Source organism: Candoia aspera, chromosome 3 (genome assembly GCF_035149785.1).
Source record: "Candoia aspera isolate rCanAsp1 chromosome 3, rCanAsp1.hap2, whole genome shotgun sequence".
In the NCBI taxonomy this organism is placed as follows: domain Eukaryota; kingdom Metazoa; phylum Chordata; class Lepidosauria; order Squamata; family Boidae; genus Candoia; species Candoia aspera.
The window spans coordinates 57,918,355-57,942,614 of NC_086155.1; the positions used below are offsets into that span (position 1 = coordinate 57,918,355).

General features: G+C 39.4%; 1 protein-coding gene across 3 annotated transcripts; it reads left to right on the forward strand.

The window, feature by feature from the left end:
• On the forward strand, positions 1-19,780 carry LOC134493356 (uncharacterized). Of its 3 annotated transcripts, none has more exons than XM_063297827.1 (6): positions 1-426; positions 13,185-13,512; positions 17,208-17,258; positions 17,352-17,654; positions 18,063-18,229; positions 19,203-19,780. In XM_063297827.1, the coding sequence occupies exons 1-6, from the start codon at positions 271-273 to the stop codon at positions 19,245-19,247; spliced, it is 1,050 nt and encodes a 349-aa protein (XP_063153897.1). In that variant the 5' UTR covers positions 1-270; the 3' UTR covers positions 19,248-19,780. The 3 variants fall into 3 exon arrangements, with proteins under 3 accessions (XP_063153897.1, XP_063153895.1, XP_063153896.1); XM_063297825.1 differs by having other exon boundaries at positions 3-466; positions 13,117-13,512; XM_063297826.1 differs by lacking the exon at positions 17,208-17,258 and having other exon boundaries at positions 7-466; positions 13,117-13,512.
• The last annotated feature ends 4,480 nt before the right edge of the window (positions 19,781-24,260 follow it).

Below are 24,260 nucleotides of genomic sequence, written 5' to 3' on the forward strand. Positions count from 1 at the left end.
AGAGTTTTGCGCTACCGACGCGGGAAACGCTTCTTATTGGCTGCTCTTGTTTATCTTCTAGAAAAACTCGGGCCAATTGCGGAGAAAGCATCAGCCTTTGAGTTTCAGCTGTGACGGCGGGCGGCCCCTTCAGTGGGGTAGATTTTTTTCCAGGGGGCGCGAGAGACCTGCGAATGATGCGGGACAACTGGCGAACACTGGCAGTTTTGTAGGAGTTGGAGAAGCGAAAAGAGGCCGCGACACGCCCCGACTAGTCCCATGTGTTTGTGAATGAACCACGTGGCACTGACTCACTCTCCAGGACCAGTTCTTCACAGGCGCTGCCGGGGACGCCGGTTCTCTTTTCGCCCTCTTTCCCTGACCGATCGCCACCAGGGCCGGCCCACCATGGTGGGAATTCGTCGCTCCCTATACAACCTCACGGCCGTGTGTTGCGTCCTCGCTGGAAGCCTCCTGTCTCTGCCAGGTACGTGGACCACTCGCTCCATCCCTCCAGAACAGGTCGGACCTCGGGTGCAAGCAGTATCCCAAACCTCAGAGGAGCCTTCCTCCAGACAGGGCGCGCCGGAGCCTCTAGAAGCCATTGCAAAAGCAAAAGTCCCTGGCAACCCTCCCCCTGGCTTTCATGGCGAGTCTGCTGTCCTCGTTGGGGGTTGGGTGCGCCCGATTTTCTGCCACCTAAGAAGGCATTGCTCTGCCTGCCTTACGCCTTTCGTTTCCAGCCTAAACTTCCAGGAGGGGCTCGTTGGCCAGCTAGAGCGTTGGGGCTTTCCTTAGCTCGCCGCGTGGTGGGCGCCCAGTTCATCTCCCCAGGGTTGAAGCTCCAAGGTCTGACGCGGGCCCCGTTGGGCATGTTGTCTTACCGAATGAGTGGCGTCAGAGCAGAAGCTGCCACGTCCACCACCATGGCATTTGGGAACTCAAATAAGGCTTGATCAGAACAGTAGTTTGGAAAACGCACTCTGAAATACGCTCAGAGATGCTCTTGCCTTATCTTTGTATATTTTACAAATAGGCTGCTGGCATTCAGAACGGGTTGGGTCGGAACCCGGGTTCAAAACCTGGCTTTCTTTTTCACTCAGCTTAGGGTTTAGCTACAGTACTTAGCACAATGTTTCTCAAGCATGGCTGACTGGGGAATTCTGGGAGTTGAAGTCCACACAGCTTGAATTTGTCAAGGTTGAGAAACAGTAAGCAGAAACTCGTTGCCTTTCCTTGTCTGCTAGATCTCTTTATTTCTGCTACCTTGGGAGTCTTTTCTTTTTTCAGTGTGTTTGCTGCAGAATCATAAGGTTTTCTTCAGTGTGTTTACTGGTTGCAGATAATTTGAGGTTTGGGGGTTCAGAGCCTCTTAATAAGACGGGTGGGGGGAGGGTGAGATGTTACTAGCCTTCTTCTGCTCAGATAGGGGTGTTTGCACAATGCACCTAACTGGGTCAGTTATAGATCTAGCAACTGTACTCACATACCATCCGGCAGCTGTACTCACATGCCAGTCACAGACCTAGCAGCTGTACTCACACACCATCCTTAACCTTGGTTTTGTGCATATGTATGTGTTTTAGCATGTTATGCAAACTGGTTTGATTGGCTTATAATTCAATGTATAAGGAGAACCCAGTAAACAAGTTAAGCATGTTGAGTGAATTCAGGCATGAAGCATTTCTGTTCCATGGATTCTTTCTCTTGGGGTTCAGAGTAACAACCACTGCAGCAGAAATTGTTTAACCCCAAGCTGCCTATCACTGACTTGAAAAGCAAAAGGACTGCATGGGTGAAGACAGATGAATTGTGTTCCCTATCTTATCTCCTCATAGTTTTGTGGCTCAAGGCTCTGTTCGTTATAAAGCAGTTTTTTCTCATACTTTCAGGCCATTCAGAAGACCATAGCATTTTGATAGTGGTATTTACATATCCTGTATTAACCAGTTAGCAGCCTAATATAACATTTATTTAATATCTGAGTCTACAAAATGAGAGAAATCTACAGAAGCTAGAGATTTTTAGAATGCTTCAAAATAATCTTCTTAGAGCCAAACTGGTTGCCCTGAAAAGCACAGTGCTGCACTTCATGCATACTTTGACAGTGTCAATTAAATCAGCATGTCTACCCAGGTAGATATAGAGAGGATGTTAAAAAAAGTCTTGTAAGTTTAGTTTTATTGATTTATTTACTCAGACTTGTATGCCACTTCAGTCTCTAATTTAACTCCAGAATGTTTGATAAGGCTTAGAACTTTATGCAAGCTTTCAAGGTCTCATTTCATAAAGAGCAGACTGTCCTAACAGCCAGGAACCACGCTGAGACAAGGAACAGGTCTCTAGTGTTTTATTGCTGCTACATAACAGGAAAATCCTAACAAATTGAAGAAGCGTGGGAAAAATCCAGACATATAAACCCCAAAGGTTAAGGCAGGCCCGATCTGTGTCTCTTGGAATGGCTACCTAATTCCTCAGTGCTACACATGTGCTTTACAGCCTGGATGGGAGCCCCCTACTCGCCATCCTTACTCATGACATAGACTCTGACATGCCCCTCTCTAATAAGGCCTCAAAAATAGCTGGAAATTAGCCATTTTAAGTGCTTTTTCTAATAAAGAAGCAGGATACAAACATTTTACATGAAATTATATTCTCAAATAGATGAGTGCATTTATAGAGTTGCTTAACTTAATTTTATTTCATTCTTGTCAATAGAGTATAGATATTTTGTGTGACTTTTATTACTTTGGTTGATTTACATAATTTATAAGCTGAGATTTTAGATTTGTATAGCACAGTATTTGCTTTGTTATATCCACCCCTTATAGTGAGGTGAAGAAGGGTTAATAACATAGTTATGAAGCTGACTGTTTGTTAGCTAATATAGATAAAAACATTAATGGAAAGACTACTTTGTTTTCTTTTGCAATTGTATATCCATCACAGATGTTTGTTGATAAAGGTTAAAAATATTTACATATGACTACACTTCTGCTATCTTGCCAAATTCTTTATTTGAGGGATGACAAGATCTAAATCAGTTTTAAAATCATTAGAAGTTGTAGTATTAGATGGTGTAGAGTGGAGTTGGTTGGCGACATCAGGGAGGATAAAGGTGTACTAGTCATCATGGTGGGCCGCATGGGATCTCTGAGCCATGCTTTTTACATTCCTGATATAAAACATGATTTCCTATCTGATGCTGTTTACATAGAAGTTTTACTAAGATCACTAAGGCTAACTCTCAGGCAAATGCCCCTAGGTTTACTCTCCCAAAAAGCAAATTACATTAAACATAGTGGGATTTTCTTTTGAACAAATTTAAGATTGTAGGAAAGGATAATTAATCAGCTTGAATCAGCTTGAAATCAGCATTTTGATTTTTATTTGGATTAGGGGAAAAGTGAAAAGGCAGTAGCACCCTAAATATATGAATGTAATTTCCCTTGCAAACACACTCATGCAAAACCTGATGCTTTTAGTTAAATTTCAAGTGATACGTCTTTCTATTTAATCCCCATTGTAGTTTTTAAAATGTAAATAAATGTTCAGATGTTAAAGTTCCTTTTGCTGGTTGTCGGGTGCAGTGAGGGAGAACAATTGTGTTTACAGTTTAAAGTGAAAATACTGACTCTGTCTGAGCCAAGGGGAGGTGCTTTGGGTTTCCTCTCAGTATAAAGGTTCTATGGAAATTCTCCAGTGTCGGTTAGCAAGTTAATGTTTATAGCACTTTCAGTTTTTAATTGCAGTAATCTTTATAACGTTATGCAAGAAAGTCCAGTGTGATTATCTTCACATTGTATATACTGTATATGCTTTCAAATTCATTTGACTTTGCTCAGTTCCAGTTCTCATTTGGGAAGGAGAAGATGGAACATTTTGTTCTGTCATCCACTGTCCCAGATAAGGATTCTTCAGACAGGTCTCTCATATCTTCCTAAAAATATTAATTGTTGTCCAAAATTGTGCTGGGCATCAAAAGTTATGCTGATGCCAAAATAAGGTTTAGTTCAATGTCATATTTTCTCTCAAGATTTCTTCAAATGATTACTTTTTTTAAATGGAAGGACTATCTTAAATTACCTGAGAATATGAGAAAGATGGAAGATTAGGTTTTTCTATCTAATCTTTGGGATTAGGTCTAAATTTAGGATCATCTTTTTATTTAAAAAGTCGGGGTTTTTTTCAGATTGTATGTACTGCAAATAATATAGACGTGTAAAGTAAAATGAGGTTGGAACAGTAAATAGTTCAGTATGTATGAAACATTGTATACTGCAGTCTTCCTCCTTTTTTCCACTATGTCTTCTCCCACAGTTTACTAAATTGTAGTCACTGTTATGGATTAATCAATTATCAGATTATTTCAACTTTTCCTCCTGTGCTAATTATGCTAGAAGAAAGTCTATGCTTATTAAAAACTTGCTGAACTCACTACTGTTTATATAATGCTTCCTTTGAGGTAAAAACAAGAAATGGTCCAGATAAGCAGTGATTTCTTTTTAAGGCTCATATGGAGATCCAGTTAACTAGATACTCTTTGAAAGGGTATTCAGCCATACTATGGTTTATATGCTTATTTTAAATACCTCTAAATCCACTAAGGAAAATAATTATGGAATTGCTTGAAGCCCCTGTGCCAGGAAAGCGAACCTACCTGCCCACTGATTAAACATGTATTTTTCTTATTTAAAACATCTTTTTCTCAGCTGGCTGCTGAAGCACACATGATGTGATGGCTTTCAAAAGTATTAGCTCCAGAGTATGTTTGTTTGTTTGTTTCTAAATGTTAGCTGTCTCTCCTTAATTCCTGTGGTATTGTCTGAAGAAGTGGTGAGATGTTTGCTTGTCCTCCATTCATACACACTTGCAATGGAGCTGTGATTTGAAGGGGACATCAAGCCTAGATTGTCACACATTGTTCCAGGCACTGCTCTGTTGTTCAAGTCATAAATATACTGGGAAAAGTGTGTAACACATAACCAATGTGGGTTTGCCACATTTGAAAATTAAATGGGACCTGTTCAGTCCAAGAGGCCTTGTGCAGAGAACATACTATACATAGAAACAGGTTTGTGGAATGCAATCTGTGTACTACTGATGATGAAAGGGAATCCTCCTTAACTGACGGTCCTATTGAAATGGCTTATTCTCTTTATAAAGCTTTTAGGCAAACCCTGATAAATTTCTTTTAGTTGCTGTTAACAGTTTTTAGATATTTTGTGTTCAGGTAATGTACTAGTTCTTGGGCTTCAAATCTTCTACCCTTGGCTTACAATAAATGTGTTGGATGTATGCACTTTGAATTTTTATATTAATATAAGCACTGGGATGAAAGAGAGTATTCAGTGTCCGGAAAGATTTTGGCAAGCAAACATGCCTTTTTTCCCCTTAAAGTTGTTAGACACATTATTCTTTGAGTTAGATGTTCTGTACAAATGTAACGTATACATTAAAATATTAATTTAATCTGGTCAGAATGGACTCACCATGTACAACAGCCTTTCTCAACCTCAACTTCAATGGGACTGCAGTTCCCAAAATTCCCAGTCAACATAGGAATTGCAGACCTAACACATCTGGAGAATGCCAGGTTGGGGAAGATAGTTATGCAGTTTTGAGCTCTTTTGAAGAAGAGTGTCATGCAAGTACTATATGAGAGTCACTTTATTATTGAGCAAACAACCTCTAGAGCCCGTATTTATTCTGAGGCACTACCTGCCAGATTTTCTTAAAAATACAGTTGTTGATTTAGGTTGATGTACGTGTTGATGAATACAGTGTAGTATTCATTGTACCAATTCATAGCCATACAATGCATAATGTTGTAATTGTAGGAAGAGTGCACAGAATTTGAAAGATTATGTGTGTTTATAGCATAGGCACGTGCCGCAAATTGTAGCATAACACTGCAGTTATGAGAGAAGCAAGAGGCTCTGGTACAGCTTTACATTGCTTTTTATTTTTTAAAAGTCTGGTTACAATACCACAGCTATATATGGATGCAGGTTTAAAAATAAACATCATGTAGTTATTCACAACAGCACTGTTGTACATTATACAGTAAAATAGCCTTTCAGATTGAACAACAATCAAGATTTCCTGCCTGCAAATTCTTTTCTTTCTCTCTGAGGTCAGAGAGGAAAGACAGAGAAAATGTGGACAGTGTAGTTCTACTGCTTTAAAACCATTCATACCAATAAGAGTTATAATGTCAATAGACTGGAGAATGCAATTCAGGTTCAAGGAAAATGTAGTCACTGTTTGCTGGAAAATGGAATATTGGGGAGAAATCACAACAGAAGAAAAGATTGAGAAGTAGATCATGTGCCATGTAAGTGAGCTACATGTTAACATTGGGAGGGAAATGTTAGTGTATATTGGCACAAGTATATTGGTCAAATCTTAATATTCAATTTCTGTCTCGGACCTATCACCTGCCATATACTGTAGCTATGATGACATTAATCTACTACATTATAAACATTTTATTTTAATTTTTTATCAATTTAGTTTATAAAACATTTGATATTTTATTCTATGTGTTGCACTTACTTATATCCTACTTGTCTTCCAAAGGCCTCAAACTACTATATGTAATTCTTCTTTCTTTCTTATCTCAAACTTGTAAAGTAGATTAGAATGAACCACACACTGCATTTGATTGGATTCACATACTATGCTAAGTCAGAAGCCATCACTTACACATCGTAATGATTATGTAGGAGATTAACCATGTTAGTCCATGATAGCCAAAAATCAGGAGTCTGGTAACACCTTTTCAGACCTGCAAATGCTACCAGACTCCTGAATTTTGGACCCCATAATGACTTGAGCCACCCATTATGTTAAGCCAAAACAAAACAAAACAAAACATATTATCACTTATCAGGATATATGAACCCAGTTAGTGATTGGTCAAATGATTCTAGGATAGAATATGAAGAATTTGAAACAGACATAGTAAGTATTAAATATATTTAATGCAGGTCTGTATAACAAGTGGACTAAAAACATTGAAATAAATATAATGCTTTCATATCATCCTGGGATTCAAGTCACAATTCTGCAGAACATTACTTTTAAGTAAGGATAACAATTAGTAGATTAAATTTGCATATTAGAATTTAAACTTACAGTGCTCCAGAGAACAGTTGTGCTAGTTTACTGTAGAAAACAACATCTTGTGATGATTTAAAGACTTACAAATTGGGCCAGAAGATCACTTGAACTGGCTTAAGAATAGTACCAAAGTATACTGCAGGAAGTTTGGGGAAAAGTGTTTATTCAGATAATAAATTAATACTAAATGGGCACTAGGATGTTTTTTCTGTGATGAAATTAATATTAGAAGTACAAAAACTCTTAAATAAATATTACCTACAGCAGTTTGGGATTTGACATGGAGGTAGTTTTTTTACTATTAGTTAAGTTCCACCCACCTTTTGACTCTAGATATCCTCACTAGAAGCATTTCAAACTCCAGAATAGTAAATGGGAAAGGAAATATTGAGCACTGGAATGAGAACTTTTTGAAGATGTAAATGTAGGAATGGTAAGAAACAAGTTTACTGTGTGTGGTCCCTAAGGTGCTGCTGCTGTGAGTGGTTTATTACTACTGCCAGGTTTACTTTATCTTGTAATTATTAGTTACACTTTGCAGGAAGAGAGGACTTTTTTGTAAAGACTATGCTCTGAAGCATATTATATAAGATTGCTGTGTCCCAGTTTTTATGTTCATGATCACCATGATGTTCAGATTCCCAAGTTTGTCAATCTAGAAAAGTTAAGGTGGGCAAACAGCAATACAAAATACTATTTTCAAGCCACAGAGGAAGTATGAGTGAATTCTTAATCTAAAATCCTGCACATTCTAATCTGGAATGAAACAGGTACACACGGGTTTTGTGTGTGTTTTGCTTTCTGGCTGCCTAATCAAAACATTCTGGCATTTCCTAGTGCTTTCTCATATAAGTACTAAGTCCAGTCCTGCTTAGTTTCGAAGCCCAACCAAAACTGACCTGGTGCTATCTACCACTTTATCAACATAAGATACATGTAATCCCTTCCTCCCCCCCCACTCCCCGCAACCTCAAATCAAACTCTAGTCTATGTCTCTGAAAGCACTGCTAGTCTGTCTTATGAAATCTGGATCAGATGGTCAAAAAGTCTGAAAGTGATGCCCACCCCTCACTCCTATGCAAGATCCTTCATGACAGTAAAATGAAATCTGTTCAGATAGTTTTCTATAACTGAAACCCCTCAACATGGATAGGTTAGATACATCTTATTAGTTAGAATGAGCCAACTAGATTACTTGCCATATAATTAAAAATATGTTTTTTCAGGGACAAATTCAATCTTTCCTAACCTAATGCCCCAAAGATGGGTTAGACTATAGCTTTAGTTTGTAGGGCACCATGTTGGGGAAATCTGTTCTAATTCAGTGATACTTTGCTAAGTGAACCAGAGGTTTATGCCTGGGTTCCTAAAATGATTCAGAGGAGATCAAAGGAAGATGGAAAGTGTATACTGAAACACTGTATAGTAGAGATGTCAACATCCAAGATACCTTAGAAGATTTTTCCCGATTTACAAGAACCTCTAATAGAAGATGAAGTTAGATCAGCACTCTGGTCATTACCAGGTCGGAAGGCTACAGGAACTGATAGAATACCCACTGAAAGATGGCAAGCAGCAGAAGAAGAATCAGTCAAGGTTCTAACCAAACTATTCCAGCAAATCTGGAGAACGACACAGTGACGAACCAATTGGAAGAGGTCTATCTACATTCCAATACCAAAAAAGGAGACTTAACAGAGTGTCCAAACTATCATACAATATCCTTAATTTCACATGCTAGCAAAATAATGCTTAGGATCATCCAATGCAGATTAGAGTCCTACATGGAAAAAGAGATGTCAGATGTTCAAGCTGGCTTTAGAAAAGGCCGAATACAAGACATTATTGCTGATGCACACTGGATAATTGAAAAAGCCAAAGAATACTAAAAAGAACTTAGTATGTGCTTCATTGATTATAGAAAGGCCTTTGATTGTGTTGATCACATCAAGCTGTGGAAAGTGCTCAGAAAAATAAGAAGCCCCGCCCCGGACTTCTCATTGTCCTCATGAGAAACTTATATACAGGTCAAGAAGCCACAGTCTGGACAGAATGTGGTGAAACAGACTGGCTCCAGGTTGGCAAAGGAGTGCGACAAAGCTGTATATGCTCTCCTTATTTATTCAACCTATACACTGAATATATATTAAGGGAAGCTGGATTGGAGGAAGATGAGCATGGTTTTAAAACTGGAGGAAGATACATCAATAACCTGCACTATGCTGATGACACTACCCTGATAGCTGAAAATGCAAAGGATCTGCAAGCCCTAGTACTAAAAGTCAAAAAGCATGGTCAAAAACCCTAAAATTAAATATAAAGAAGAACAAACTAATGACAATAGATAGACCTATCAATAAGCCTTAGAATTGGCGATGAAGATATTGAAGTGGTGGATAGCTTCTGCCTTTTAGGATCAACCATCAACAGTAAAGGAACAAGCAGTCAAGAAATACAATGCAGACTAGCAGTCGGTAGGGCATTTGAATATCTTTTCAAATGCTGTGATGTGTCTATACCTACAAAGATCAGAATTGTGCAAGCCATGGTATCCCTGTGGCACTCTATGGAAGCAAAAGTTGGACTTTGAAGAAGCAGGATAGGAAGAGATTGATGCCTTTGAACTTCAATGTTGGAGACGACTCCTGAGAAAACCATGGACAGCCAAGAAAATAAACCAAAGGATTATTGAACAGATAACCCAGATTTCTCACTCAAAGCACAAATGACCAGGCTCAAATTATCCTACTTTGGACACATTATGTGAAGATCTAGCTCTCTGGAAGAGGATCTAATTCTGGGAAAGGTGAAAGGAGAAAGAAGAGGATAACAAGCAGCAAGGTGGATGGACTCAGTTACAGTGGCGATGAGTGCGCAGTTGGAAGACCTGAAAGAACAGGTTAGGAATAGATTGTCATAGAGAAAATCTATGTAGTCACTAGGAGTTGAAAATGACTTGATGGCACAATCATCATCATCATTCTAAAATGATATATGGGCAGAATTTATTTTTCCTTTTTTAACTGGTTTTATATGCTACTTAATAAGGACAGGTCTCTGGGTAATTAACAATGAAAAAGAAGAGCTAGGCAGAATTATTAAAAATGTACTGGATATAACTAAGAATAAAACCAGTATAACTAAATTGAAAGTATTGAAAATGTTCATGTTGAAACTTTAGAGATATCAACCTCACTGGAAAGTAATAAAGTTGTAAAGTTGAGTATCCTTTGCTAACCACTTAGAGATGATCCTATGGTGAGAGTACATTATGGAAGTCTCTCAGTAACTACAACCATCAACCCTTAGTAGCCACATGCCACTATTCTCTATTCTCACTATCCTCTTAGTCACCGTAGAACTATCTTTCTGTCTTTGGGGAAAATAAGGCATTAAAAATTGTGACCCTGGTATTCCTTGGCTCTAGGAAAAAAATCTGGTCCACATGATAATGCCCAAAAGTTGTTGTTTCCTTCTCTCAGGCTGTATGTTTTTTAAAATTATTTTTGTTGCTTTTAAAATAATGACAGAAAAAGAAAAAAAGGAACAGAACACAAAGATAATCATGATAGAAATACATACATTGTCAAAGAAAAAAACACATAACAAGTGCTTTAAAAAAAGTGAAAAAAGCAACAGGAAAAAGAAAAAAGAAACTATAATATACTGTTATAACAATAAAGTTTCAATTCTATATATACACTTATCTAATGCAAATATTATGCAAGTATATTTATTTCTCATACACTTACATAACTATCATACTGTTTTTAATCTTCTGTATTTTGTATAAACTAGTCCCATATTTCATTATACTTGTCCATACGAAGTCTGTGTCTATAGGCAATCTGCTCATAGGTGGCAAGTGCAATCAGGTGTTCAATTCACTGAGTGAATGGGGGGGGGGCTGGATGTTTCGATGGTCCAGTAGGTGGGTGGGTTGATTGAGGGCCACTTTGGTTGGGGTAATGACATCACCTGGATTACATTGTGTTGTGTATATGGACAGGAATTCCCTTTTCCTCTCTTGGTTGCTTTTGAGTTGGGGATTTTCATCATGGTATTTTTTAAAAATTATGGGCTTATAGTATTTCTGAGTTTTCTGCCTTGAAAAGTTGTGAACTTGGACTGATGATTTTTCAGCAAATATGGTCAGAGAGGGCCCTGTAGGAAGTTTTTAAAAGTTAGAGGGGAAAGCACGTAAAGCATGACTTGAATTCTTTCCAACCTCTTTACTAGCATGCCATAGGAAGCTTCTCTATCCCTGTGTGTGTATCTGCTTTACCATATGTTGCATCTGTGTATGTGTGCACTGGAATGCACAGAACAAGCTGCATATCCTGTGTTCTTGGTCGTATGATCAGAAGGAAGAGAAGTTAAGAATGGAAGAGTCAGAAGCATCCTGACCCATTGTCCAACCACCCCCGTTCCATAAGGTGCACTGGGGAACGTTTTTCTAGAGTGCTTTTTTCTGCAGCCCTAAGCTAGATCTGGCCCATTTTCGAACTCTCAACTTATTTTGACACCTCCTTCCACAGTGCCAAATTTGCCATTTTGTTTTCAGAGTTATCCTGCTGAGAGACAGAGTTCTGAGCTCCTTTATATCATTTATTTCCAATATTCTGTTGGGTTAGAAAGAACAAAAGGGGGAGAGATGGCTCAATTTGTCTATTCTTCACTTTTCACTTTGAATTAGCTTTTATTTTGTTGTACCATCTCTATTCCACTTGGGACACATACGTTATGTTGTAGTGATAATGATGATAATGACCTCTGTATTAGGATAAAATTCATGGGCAACGTGAAGAAAGCAGCTACTGTATCAACACTTTGTATGGAGTACACCTTTGGTGGAAATGAAATGGGAACTGTGGCTATGAGGCCTAGCAAGCTGCTGTTTGCTTTGCTCTATCATGCAGAACAAAGCATCTCACTAAAAGGAATAAATGTTATAGCACTATACATGTTTAGCTCTCTTATCTTCAGGCTTGATTCCAGTTCATTGTATCAGGTCCCTTTTGTGAATTCCCTGTTCTACCTCTGATTCACACCTTATTTTTTTGTTCTACAGGCCTATACTGTGCCACCACCCACTTGTGCTCTTTTTTTGCTTGCTTGCTTCTTATATGGGTGCTTATTGATCAGTGGGTTGATATGGGGGGATGGCTGGCATCATATCTGGATTTTTTTCTGTATGATACTTAGTATTAAATAGAACAATGTTGCAACCATACATGAACCAGTCAGACTTCTTTCAAGATGCTCCATGTTTCTTTCTTTCCACCAACCTCACCCACCATCCCTTCTGAGCATGACTGGACAGTTACTATTTCATCTCTTTAGGATTCTCCCCACCCCAAAGTATGCTGAATTCTGTCACCCCCGTCATCTGCTGAGGCATTCCAAGGCATCTGGATTGTACCAGGTTGACTATAATAGATAAAACTGTTTTAGATCATTAAATCCTACACCACTGCTTTGGAGCTTTCAGCACTTATTTGAATTTCAACTTTTTACTAGCATACTCATGTACTGCCTCTTTTATTTTGAATTTTGCTAAGGGAACTAGAACAGCCCAGAACGTAGTTAAATCTGCAAAACTGCAAGCATAACTCAGGGGAAATAACATTCCTTTGGATTCATGACGTGGTAATTCTGATGATATCTCCTGGATTCTGTGCATAGAAATGACAGTCAATGATCATGCATAGTTTGAACTTCTTTACTGAAGTACAAAATCTTACCCTAATACTTCCATTTATTAAACTTTCTATATTAGAGGGAGGAAATAAATTTCCATTTGGTAGAAAACAGGTTAGCTGTACTATCTTCTGAAAAGAGTTTAGTTAGGAAAGAACTCACTCCCCAACCCAGTGTCCCTTTTACAGAAATGGTTTTTTATATGGATCTGCTCCTTCCCTTTCCTACTTATTTCCCAGCTGACCTAGGGAAGGACATGTGTTGTAGGGATGCTGCCAAATTTTGTTTTCCTGTTTGCTTTTCCTGTGCTAGGAGATGGACAGAATGGGTCATCAGCTTCATCCAGCACGGTTTCTCAGTTCATGCTTCCTCACACTGAGGCTGGAAGTTTCCAGGCAACAACCACCAGAATGGATGACATTATCCCAAGTACCCCACAAGTAAATGTCAGCAGCATTGGTCAACCGGATTATCTGACCACTACTACACTTGGCTATTTGAACACCACAGCAAGGGTACAAACACAGACGGCAAATAATGCCTCTAGTAGTAACACTGATCCTTCTTTGTTTCTTACCCCAACTACAAACTTATTGGAAACTAATACATTTGGTCTGGATGATAGAAAATACGACAATACCACATCCTGGCTTACTTCCAGCTCTGAGATCCTGGCTACAGAAATTTCTCAGTCAAAGGAGACACAAGGTAAGACTGCACAGTTATCCATAATTTCTCATGGCAGATGGTTTAAATAAATATGGCCAAGATGCCTCAACTAATTCTGTTTCACGGACACCTAAAAACATTAAGCACTTAATTCTATACTTGCTAAAAATGGAAAAAACAAAAAACAAAGAGAACACCATCTGAGTTAAAAACCTAAGTCTGCAGAATTAGTTAAATATTTCTATGGTTCAGCATTCTAAAAAAAATGTTACTGCATACAGCATAGAAATGGCGAGTCATGAAGTAGTACATCCTCAAAAATGGTTTTAAAATTGGGAACCTCAGCTTTTGCACTGTTCTGTTTGTTTATCAATCAAAGTTATATGGCTGCCCAACTACCAGAAGGAACTTTAATACTGCTGTAGTTCAGTGTTGAATAATTAATTATATATTCTGCTTACTAAGCTTTAAACTTAAATTTTTAGCTGACCTTTCTTGCCAGATTGCTTTTCTAAACTTCTGCAGTCTTTCAAAACACTTATAAAATGTAACTTTTTTGTGAGGCTCAAGACAAAGCTGGTAAAAGAGAGTTGGAGAACCTGACATTTTCAAGAAGTATCTTTTTTAGATTGTTATAATCCCTCCTTTATTATTCTTATAAATAACTCAAGGCAGGAAGCATACCTAATACTCCTTCCTCCTCCTATTTTCCCCACAACAACAACCCTGTGAGGTGAGTTGGGCTGAGAGAGAGTGACTGGCCCAAGGTCACCCAGCCAGCTTTCATGCCTAAGGCGGGACTAGAACTCACCGTCTCCTGGTTTCTAGCCTGGTGCCTTAACCATTAGACTTCTTTGTTGTTGATATTGTTCCATCTAAAAAGAGAACTGCTATATAGGAACCTTTCTGTTTACATTAATTGCCCTTGAGATTAAGATACTAATAGCATGCATATTTCAACAAAAGAGAATGTTTGCTGTGGCTGTTACTACCTCCAATCCATGAATGGGAGTGAACATACAAAACCTGCTTTGGTATAAAAAAGCCAAAATCTTTTTCTACAGGATATACAGTAAATATTAGATCAGAAGGACAATTTGAGGATAAAACCACAACAGCAGCTTCTACATAGGAAATGGTAGGATTATATCTCACCATTTTTAAATCAATGTGTAACGAAGTTATCTGTTCCACTATAATACAGCCATTCTCTAACATGTAGAATTCAGAAAAACTAGAAGTCATGTTCAAATACCATAAAAAATTTAGAATACCACAGCAAATCATGTTGCAGGATTGCCTGTTATCAGCAGACATTACATTAAGGACATCATTTGTCCAAAATAGCAGAACTGGTGATTGATCTTTGAGAGCTTTTTGTTGTTGCTTTTGCTGTCCTATCATTTCAGAATGCTCTGAGGACATCCATTGGTGACAATGGAAGAGGAAAAGGGCATGAATCAGACTGATAATGTAAAACCCATATTGCTCTTCATGGTACCCACCTCTGATGGGTTGGGCAAGGAACCATGTGTTGATGCTGAAGTGTTCCAAGCGGGACATCTATGCATCCAGCTGCTGGATTTGCCTATGAACCTACTTGGCCTATACAGGATATTTTGTTTCAGAGCAAGAGTCAGTAAAACTGATACCTGATTCCTAAAGAATGTTTAGAACTTTTCAATATAAGTTTTCCAATTTCTCAAGTCATAAACCTCAGATTTTACAAGCTAAGCTCTACTCTATAGAGAAGACAGCTCTATCATATCAAAGTACAAACAATGGCAACGATTGGCAAACACCCATTAATATGTCTGTGACAATGCTATTCGTGTATTTACTGAAGATATACTATTTATTTATTTTCCAAATTTATATAGCCACTAATCTCATATGTATATTTTATTGTAAACCGCCCAGAGTCCCCCTTTCTTGGGGGAGATGGGCGGTAATAGAAGTTTGAAGAATGAATGAATGAATGAATGAATAAATGAATAAATATGTATGGGTGGCTCACAAACAATTAAAACCAATATCAAAACAACGAAAAAGAAGAATACAACAATTTAAAAGCAAGGAAAAAATACAATATAAAAGCATATTAAAAACCATCAGAAAATACATAAAACTCACAGCTGAGGTAATCCCATTCATTAAAACAGTACAGCTACTGCACCATTACACTCCAGGGTTCCTATGCCCATTGGGAAAACCATGCCTTCAAGGCCTTGCATAAAGCTGGCAGGGTCAGGGCCAATATGATCATGGGGATGATGTTCCACAGGGTGGGTGCCATGGCAGAAAAGGCTCTTTCTGGATCCCACCAGATGATACTCCCTGGCTGATGGGACTCACAACATGCCCCTCCTGCTGAATCTGATGGGACAGATAGATGTAATTGGGGAGAGGTGGTCCCTCAGGTAACCCAGTCCCGTGCCATGTAGGGCTTTATAGGTCATTACCAGCACCTTGCATTTAACCTGGGAGCAAACTGGCAGCCAATGCAGCTCACGGAGCAGAGTTATAATGTGCGCAGATAGTGGAGCACACATAACTGCCCATGCAGCCATCTTTAAACAGGTTGAAGTTTCCAAATACACTTTAAGGGCAGCCCCATGTAAAGCGCATTGCGTTAATCCATATGAGAGCATGAGTAGCTGTGAGCTGGGCCTCCTGGTCCAGGAATGGGCACAACTGGTACACAACATATAGTTGTGCAAGGGCTCTCCTGGCCATGGCTGCTACCTGTTCTTTGAACAGGAGTCATGAGTTTTGGAAGGACTCCCAGATTGTGCACAGGTCCTGTTTGGGGCAATGCAACCCCATCCAAAACAAGAGATGGAAAGTCCCTAGAATGAGGGGGCCCACTCAGGGGGGCCCACTCAGTCTTGCTTCGGTTGAGCTGAAGCCTGTTGTTCCCCATACAAGCCCCCACAGCCTCCAGGTATTGAGACAGGACCTCTACAGCATCACTTAGTTGGCCTGGGGTGGAGATATAAAGCAGTGCCATTGGATAACCTCACCCAGCGGCTTCATGTAGATTTACTGAATCCTGTGCCACCCTGCAAAGCAGAGGCCAAGGGCGGGACCTCTCCACCCTGATCAACACCAACTGGAACCAGGGCCAGAGAGAGAACCAGCACAATGCGGTGGCATGTACACCCAACCCCCAGAGGTGATTCAGAAGGATACCATGGTCAATGGTATTGAAAGCCATTGACAGGTCAAGAAGAGCAAGGATGAACACACTATCCCCATCCTGCTCCTGCCAGAGATCATCCAAAAGTGTGACTAATACCGTTTTGATCTCATACCTAGGCCTGAATCCATACTGAAAGGGCTCCAGATAATCTGCTTCATCCAGGAGCCTCTGAAGCTGCTGTGTGGCCTTCTCTTCTTTCTCAGCAACAAAAATTGTCCAGAACAGTTGACTCTTTAGGAGGAAGTGGAACAAACCCCTCACTCAAGGAAGAATTCACTACTGCCAGCACCAAACACATGTTACATCCTGGGTAGTCTTAGCCAGTCAGGATGAAAATGGATCTAAAATACAGGTGGCTGAGCTCACAGTCATGAGGACCCTGTCTGCTTCCTCAGGTCCAACAGGATCAAACTCCTTCCAGATAACTGAGCAAGACAGTGCCCCAGTCATCTCCACATTACCTGCTTCAAGGCTGGAGTCTAACTGTGGACCTGCTTTATTCATGTGCTTTTTATTTATTTGTTTTTATTAGACTTGTTGACTACCAAGATTTATGTTAGAACTGTAGTAATATTAAGAAAAGGTCTGGCCAAAGGGACTCTGTTTATTCCTGAATCAAGAAGAGTCAGGATTCCGCCCCCCGCCTTTTAATTGACAGTTACATGTTTCTCTGCAGGAACATCAGCTGCTCCCCAGCCAAAATCTACTACATTCACTACCATGGGGCCTGCAAAAAATACCATCCCAATCACGGACCATAAGGCTTTCACAGAAGAGAACACTGTTGACTCCACATCAGCTCCAAGGACTGCTGTTGGTGAACAAGTGATCACAATAGATACATCCAATACTTCTAGATCAATAACATCTGAAGTTGCCTCCTCTACTCTCTTACCCCACAAAATTCTATCAGCAGGGACAGAGCAACCAGCTAACCATGAACAGAACACATCTGTATTTGATGTGGGAAACAACCAAGGTACACATTTAGCAATCTTGTTTCTTCTAGGGAACAGCAGATTTAGAGTGGGTTGGCGAGAACTGGTTAGTTGTTAAACACAATTTTGGGATAAAACTAGGGAAGAGCTATAGCACAGTGACAAAGCATATGCTCTGCAAGCAGAAGGCAGAGGTCACGTACTTAGTCCCTGGCATTTCCAAATTAGGCTGGAAATTACTTGTGTCTGAAAATAGTTTTGGGGAAAAGATCTTTCAGGGGAGGCACTGCAAGTTTGAATAAATACTGTAATACTAAACACAATGCTTGATTTGGTATTAAGCAGCTGAATATACTCAAGTTTGATTGTTAAAATAGGTGGCTGTGTGAATGCACCTTTGTAGCTTTGAGTGATCAACTACATTTTACTACCTAATTTCTTGCTTTCAGATCTGCACAGTATACCAGTAGCCAGTCCAATAGGAAAGGATCCCCTGGTGATTGCTGTCATTGCCATTTTTGTTGTGACAGTAGGGATTCTGACTCTCCTGGGTTTCTTGAGATATCGACAACGCAGCAGTAGACTACAGTTTAGACGTCTCCAGGACTTGCCTATGGTGAGCATCTATATTTAACCATAATTAGTTGGGCCTTTACCCATTCTGTTATTTTTCCTCTTGCTGGGGAGCTCTAGAATTTTGAAGGGAACTTTCTTAATCACAGCAGCCAAAGGTCACAATCCAAACATGTATGTAGAAAGGATAATGTTGATAACCAATCCTAACTAAGCAGCATTCAGATATAACTAGTGAAGGATTATACAGTGAGAGCAGCAAACATATTCAGTGAGTGTTGTTATATCCATGGACATACAAAGGAAAAGAGATTGCAATGGCTGCAGCTAGGTCCGAGCTCTTCCAGATCAATAGAGTAGCCTTATTTTGAATAGTCTAGAACAGGGTTTCTCAACCAGGGTTCTGTGGAACCCTAGGGTTCCATGAGAGGTCACTAGAGGTTCCCTGGAAGATCATGATTTATTTAAAAAATTATTTCAAATTTGGGCAATTTCACATTAAAGGGTTAAGTTTCATTATTTTTAGTATATATGCATTAAGTGTTTAAGAACACTGTTAATGCATATATACAGGCCTACACATAAAACAGATACAATAATTTTGTAACTTCTGGCCTATATTCGAACCTGAATGTGCAGGGGTTCCCTGAGGACTGAAAAATATTTCAGGGGTTTCTCCAGAGTCAAAAGGTTGAGAAAGGCTGATCTAGAAGTTGGCACCATGGCAGCTGTCTAAATTAGTTTCCCATTTCAAGTTTATTGAGCTATCTAGAGGTACTTTCTCATCAGGAAGGATCAGAATCTGGTCTGGAACATAGCCTCACTGCCACAGTACCATAATATTAGTCACCTGGTCTATCTGTTCCAAAGGGTGATTCTTTGAGATGGCAAAGGCTCAGGTTCATTAAGGGATGGCTCAGAAGTCACTAAGAGTATATATACTACATAACTTAAGGTTTCTTTCACTAATGCCTGGGCCAGCACAAAATTAATAGAAGTTTTTCTCTTTGTCACAGGATGACATGATGGAAGACACACCTCTTTCTCTCTACAGCTATTAAGCAATCAAAAGACTTTTTAAAAAACAGAACCTGTTAAAGGTTACAAAACCTGTAAAGGATCCCAATTGGGAAGCAACTGTAAAATTTTGGAGCTGCTGCACAACTTTGAAATAACTATAAAGTTGCAAATCAAATGACTTACTTTAATATGCCTTCTTTTTTCCTTATTTTTGAGATTGGAATCAGCCTGACCAAGACCTTTTCCTCAGTACATCTGCATTTTCTGTGACTGGATACATGAAGTACTGGAGGAAAAATTTCAACCAGCTTTTCAATTGCAGGCTTCATATCAAGGAAAGTTTTGTTGGATTGAAGAATTATACTGTACAGGGTGTGTGTGTGCGTTCTTTTCCCACAAAAAGTAAAAAGTATTAATTAAGCCTATGGAATATGACGCGTTACTTGTGAATGGAAATGCAACCAAACTGTGATTGGGAGATCAAGTTGGCTCCCTTATTTTCTTTGAATTACACTTCAAGTTTCTATCAAAATTAAAAAATGTTCCAGAAGGAAGTAGTGATTTTATCCTTTTTTTAGAAAAGCCCTTTTGGATTATATTAAAAAAAAAAAAGTCCAGCTTTCATTTTCCTTATGGGGCTATCCAAATCTCTCTAGCAAGTTGAGACAAAGCTAAAAAGCAGTCATCTTCTACTCAGGTTAATGGTATTCAGTATTCACATTGCATAGTCTTACTACTCCTGGAACACCTTTTCCCTTACCACTTTACACTGATTTTACAGGGAATAAAAGCAGCTGTGGTTTGGATAACACAGTTTTCAGCACACCATTTAACCTCAGTTTACAAAGGAAATTGTACTCCTTTGTTCAATATTAAGGGATGGCACACAAGATGTTTTTCTGTCATTGTTAAGTATTTTAGCCAAGTCCTGCAGGGATTGTTGACAAACGCCTGGAACAATAAGACTATGATAACTTTAATTGGTGCTACTGTTTGGAAGCCATATCTAGCTTTCTGTGCTACTATTTAGCAAGCTCAGCATTTGAATGGTCTTGGCACTTGGAAGGTCCTTGGTATGAACACCTGGAAGTTGCCTGTTCACACATGCAGCCTTTATCTCCTTCTCTTCCTCTTCACCTTTTTTCAAAGTTCAAACAATTCATTTCATTCATCATTTTCACCTTGCTGTTTTCTTGTATAAGCTCGGTTCATACACTAAAATAAGCCTTTATGTTGTTTATTTGGTTTGGATTTAACAATATGGGTGAACCCAGCAATTGAGGTTTTTAACCCAAGGTTTATGGCTTAGCATGGTGTGAACTCTGCTATTTGTGGCTTAGTCAAGAAATCATGTTTTTAAAAAATGGATGCAGTGTGATTTGTGAGCCTAGCAACTTACTCTGGGATTGGGGTAGCTTAAATGGAGAAGCCTGATAGTGATACTTGAGGATCTCTATACTAGAATCCCTAGGTTTCACAAGTGGAACTTTCTAAAGGATAAAACCACCCTGGGCCAATTTTCAACCAGTTGATTATCAGAGGTCTGCTGTTTCATTTCAAGATCGCCTCTTCTCCTTTCTATACAAAAAGGAAATGCAGTTCTGCACGTGTGAGAAGTAAACATAGAAGAAAATCAAATGAGCGCTGGAGGGAGAAAAAATACGAAAACTGGTGGTGATGCCACCTAACAGAGCTACAGAGAGGACGGACAGCAAAGAAGCCAATGTTCCCCCAGTAGCTCTTGGTTGGAGAGTGGTGGCAGGGATGTTTTTTTCCCACAGCATCATGTGGCCTTTCAAAGTTACAGCATTAAAGCAGGAAAATACCCTACCTATTAATGCAGATAATAAGAAAATGGTTTATTCTACTCAGCATCAGCAATGACCCCACATTCATTATTCCTGTGAGTCATGGCTCATCATAGGAAAAAAGATTCTCCACTTCATGACCTACATGCCCACAGAAACTGTCAAGCACTACAGGTGAAGCCCTTAGGAATTCACTTGTTCAGTCATAAACTTCTTGAGCTCAGGAGAATAATCATACCAATCCAGAGTAGATACAAACAAGTCTGGAAGATGCTAATAGCAAAATCTTGCAACTTGTTCATGTAAATTTATTCTGAGGTTCTACTAAAACCAGTGAGGCTCACTCTGATAGGAATTATGACAGCCTTGATCTCCAAGTGACAATAGCATGGGAAGTCAATTCAATTGCAGGCAATAAAGAACCTAGAGAAGGGTAGACAACTTGAAACTGCATGAAGCTCCTGGAACCTGTCGTGCCCCCCACTCAATGAAGCAGCAAGTCACCAAATAACAATGCAATATTCTTATGTCAGAAATGTAATAGCAGTATTAGCTCTCAAATGTTAATAAACTTGGGTTTTTAAAAGCCCAACAGCTCTCCTCTGGAAACAAGACCAACAATTTTGTCCAACAGAAATTTTATTACTTTACCACCATGCTTTTGATGGTCTTCAGCACCAAAAATTAGTAAATTAAAAGCAGTCCTCAGCAGCAAAAAGCCGGTCCCTGGGCTAGGCTATTTCTTAGAAGGTCTTCAGCGAGGATGGGCTTCAAATGTATCTAGGAATTCCTAGGCAGATATGCAGAGGAGGGTTTTCTACTTGTTCTTTAAACTAAGCTGTCTCCTTCAGCATTGTAGCTAGTACAAGGCAGTACGCAAGGTTTCATTTCACAAGAGGTTTGACAGCACTACAGCAGGCAATGTGCCAACTCCTTACATATACTTTTGAAGGCGGCAGAAGGCTTTGTTCGCTTCTTTGGATTTTTATTAATTCCAGGGTCAGGCATAATTGTGTTCTTTAGCAAGAAACCAGAAATCAGTCTCAGTGGTTACCTTTGAAGCTAAAAAAGGGTGGGACGCTAATCAAAATAAAATGCTCAACCAATCCACTTCCCCATGGCAGTGTGCATTATAGCTATCAGATCTGAGCTACAATAGACAGCCACAGCAGAGATACAGAATATTAACTTTTTGCTGCCATTTAGGGGTCATTTCATACTAGTTCTAGTAGCCCTAGTGTACATTCATGTATTCATGATAAAGAATCAGTACAGAATAACAGGGCTTGCGTTCTGCAAGCAGAAAATTCATGGCCTTAAAAGTTTATTGGAGAGCTTTGCTTAAACATAAGTTATATTCAAGGATGAGGAAGAAAATCCTACTTAAGTAGAATCTTATTCTGAACCATCTACAGCACTGCAAGTGGAACTAGTCTTTATATAATATCAATACCCAATTATATTTTTCAACTTCAGGCTGGCCAAGTGATGCTGTTGAGGTCCTAGCTGAGTGCCTAGATAGGGAGTAACTGACTCTGACTCAATCCTACCAAGACTGAATGGCTATAGATATTAGGGCCCCCCAGATCCAAGGACCTTCCATCCATACTCTGGGATGGGTAACACTTCTCCACTTGAGTCATGTGCGATCGGGGGAGGGGGGCTTTGCTCAGTTCAACTTGGTGCACAAGTTGCGCCCCTTCAGATGATCACCCATCTATGCCCATGTCACCTTAAGGCTCAGCTACTGCAATGCTCTCTACATGGGGCTGCCCTTGAAAACCACTCAGAACCTTCACCTGGTCGAGAATGCAGCAGTGTGGGCAGTGACGGACATGCTTTGGTATGCCATGTCACATCTCTGCTCGCAGCTGCATTGGTTGCCAGTCTGCTTCTGAGTGCAATTCAAGGTGCTAGCTATTACCTATAATGCTCTACATGGCATAGGGGCAATTTACTATCTCCCATGGTTTCTGCCTGGCTGGTATGTGCCAGTAGATTTGGCACACTTTCGGTCTCTTTAATTAAGCAGTGTCATCTACAATATTGGGACCTAGGAAGTGTGCCTACCCTGTCATGGCACCTGCCCTTTGGAATGAGATCTCCCAGAAATCTCTGTGAATCCCACCCTGTTGGTGTTCCCTAAAGTGTTGAAGACTGGTTGTTCTCTTCCAAGCCCCTTCCCATTGATCAAAAGCTAAACTTCAAAAAAGAAGAACGTTCCTCCCTCTGATCAAAGACTAAGCAATGTACCACAAAGTCCACTTTCTTGATGAATACATGCAAGCTTTATTGCATTAATACAGTCAGCTATAGTCATTGTGACAAACTGTTCTGTCCAGATATCACTGAATTAGACTTCTCTGCCTATGCTTCCCCAAATCTGAAACAAGCATGTTATGTACAGCATGGAATGAAAAATGTGGGAGCAACCATTGTTTCTTGCCATTACTCTCTGAATTATTGGAATGTCCACTGATTAAATCCCGTCAGCTAACTGCTCACCTGTTCTCCTACTCCTCTTCCTTGCCTTTAATCCTTTTCCTCTTCTGAAATTATTTTTACCCTGAGATTGGGGATGTTCCTACTCAAGGCTCTTCTTCAACAAAGGCTCTTAGGATGTGTGAGAGATGCAGCATTATCCAGTATGCTGATATGTCACACCCACAGGAATTCCAGGCGTTCTGTTAATCAGAATAAGATGGAGGACTTCATGACAATTTTAACAGGCCTCTAATCCTTCATCTAGGCCTTGCAAAGAGAAGATGCAACTGTAAAAGCTGCAATTCAATATCAGTTTAATCTTCAAAACTGGATGTTTCAGAAAAAATACAGAAACAGCTTTTGCATTAAACTATTCTAATTAGTTATTTATCAGTATAAAGATGTTCAAGTCTGGGACCTTCTATGATTAAGAATTATGGGGTTGCATTTCAGACAATAATGGCTTTCTCAGAAAGTTTATTTGCTCATTGTACTTTTCCACTGTCATGGAGTAAAATGAGAATCCCACATATTGAGAAAAACAAGTTGAAATACTGGGGAGGAAGATGCACCTTGTTATATTCTCATTATGTTGTGTTTTTAAGTCTGCAGTTAGTCCAGTCAATGAAAAGTATGCATCTCTGCATAAATTAAACCCAGACTAACAAAAAATGCAAAGATTACACATTTGAGAGGAGATATAATATAGATGCCTAATATACTGCATTCTCATACTGTAGTTTTATTTTTCATATGTTCATG

Excerpts from the sequence above, each read along its gene's own strand:
- LOC134493356 (XM_063297825.1), top strand. The coding sequence starts at position 271 with ATGAACCACGTGGCACTGACTCACTCTCCAGGACCAGTTCTTCACAGG. Across the intron at positions 13,513-17,207 it reads TCAGTCAAAGGAGACACAAG|ACTTGTTGACTACCAAGATT; the intron begins GTAAGACTGCAC and ends TGTTTTTATTAG. Across the intron at positions 18,230-19,202 it reads GTCTCCAGGACTTGCCTATG|GATGACATGATGGAAGACAC; the intron begins GTGAGCATCTAT and ends TCTTTGTCACAG.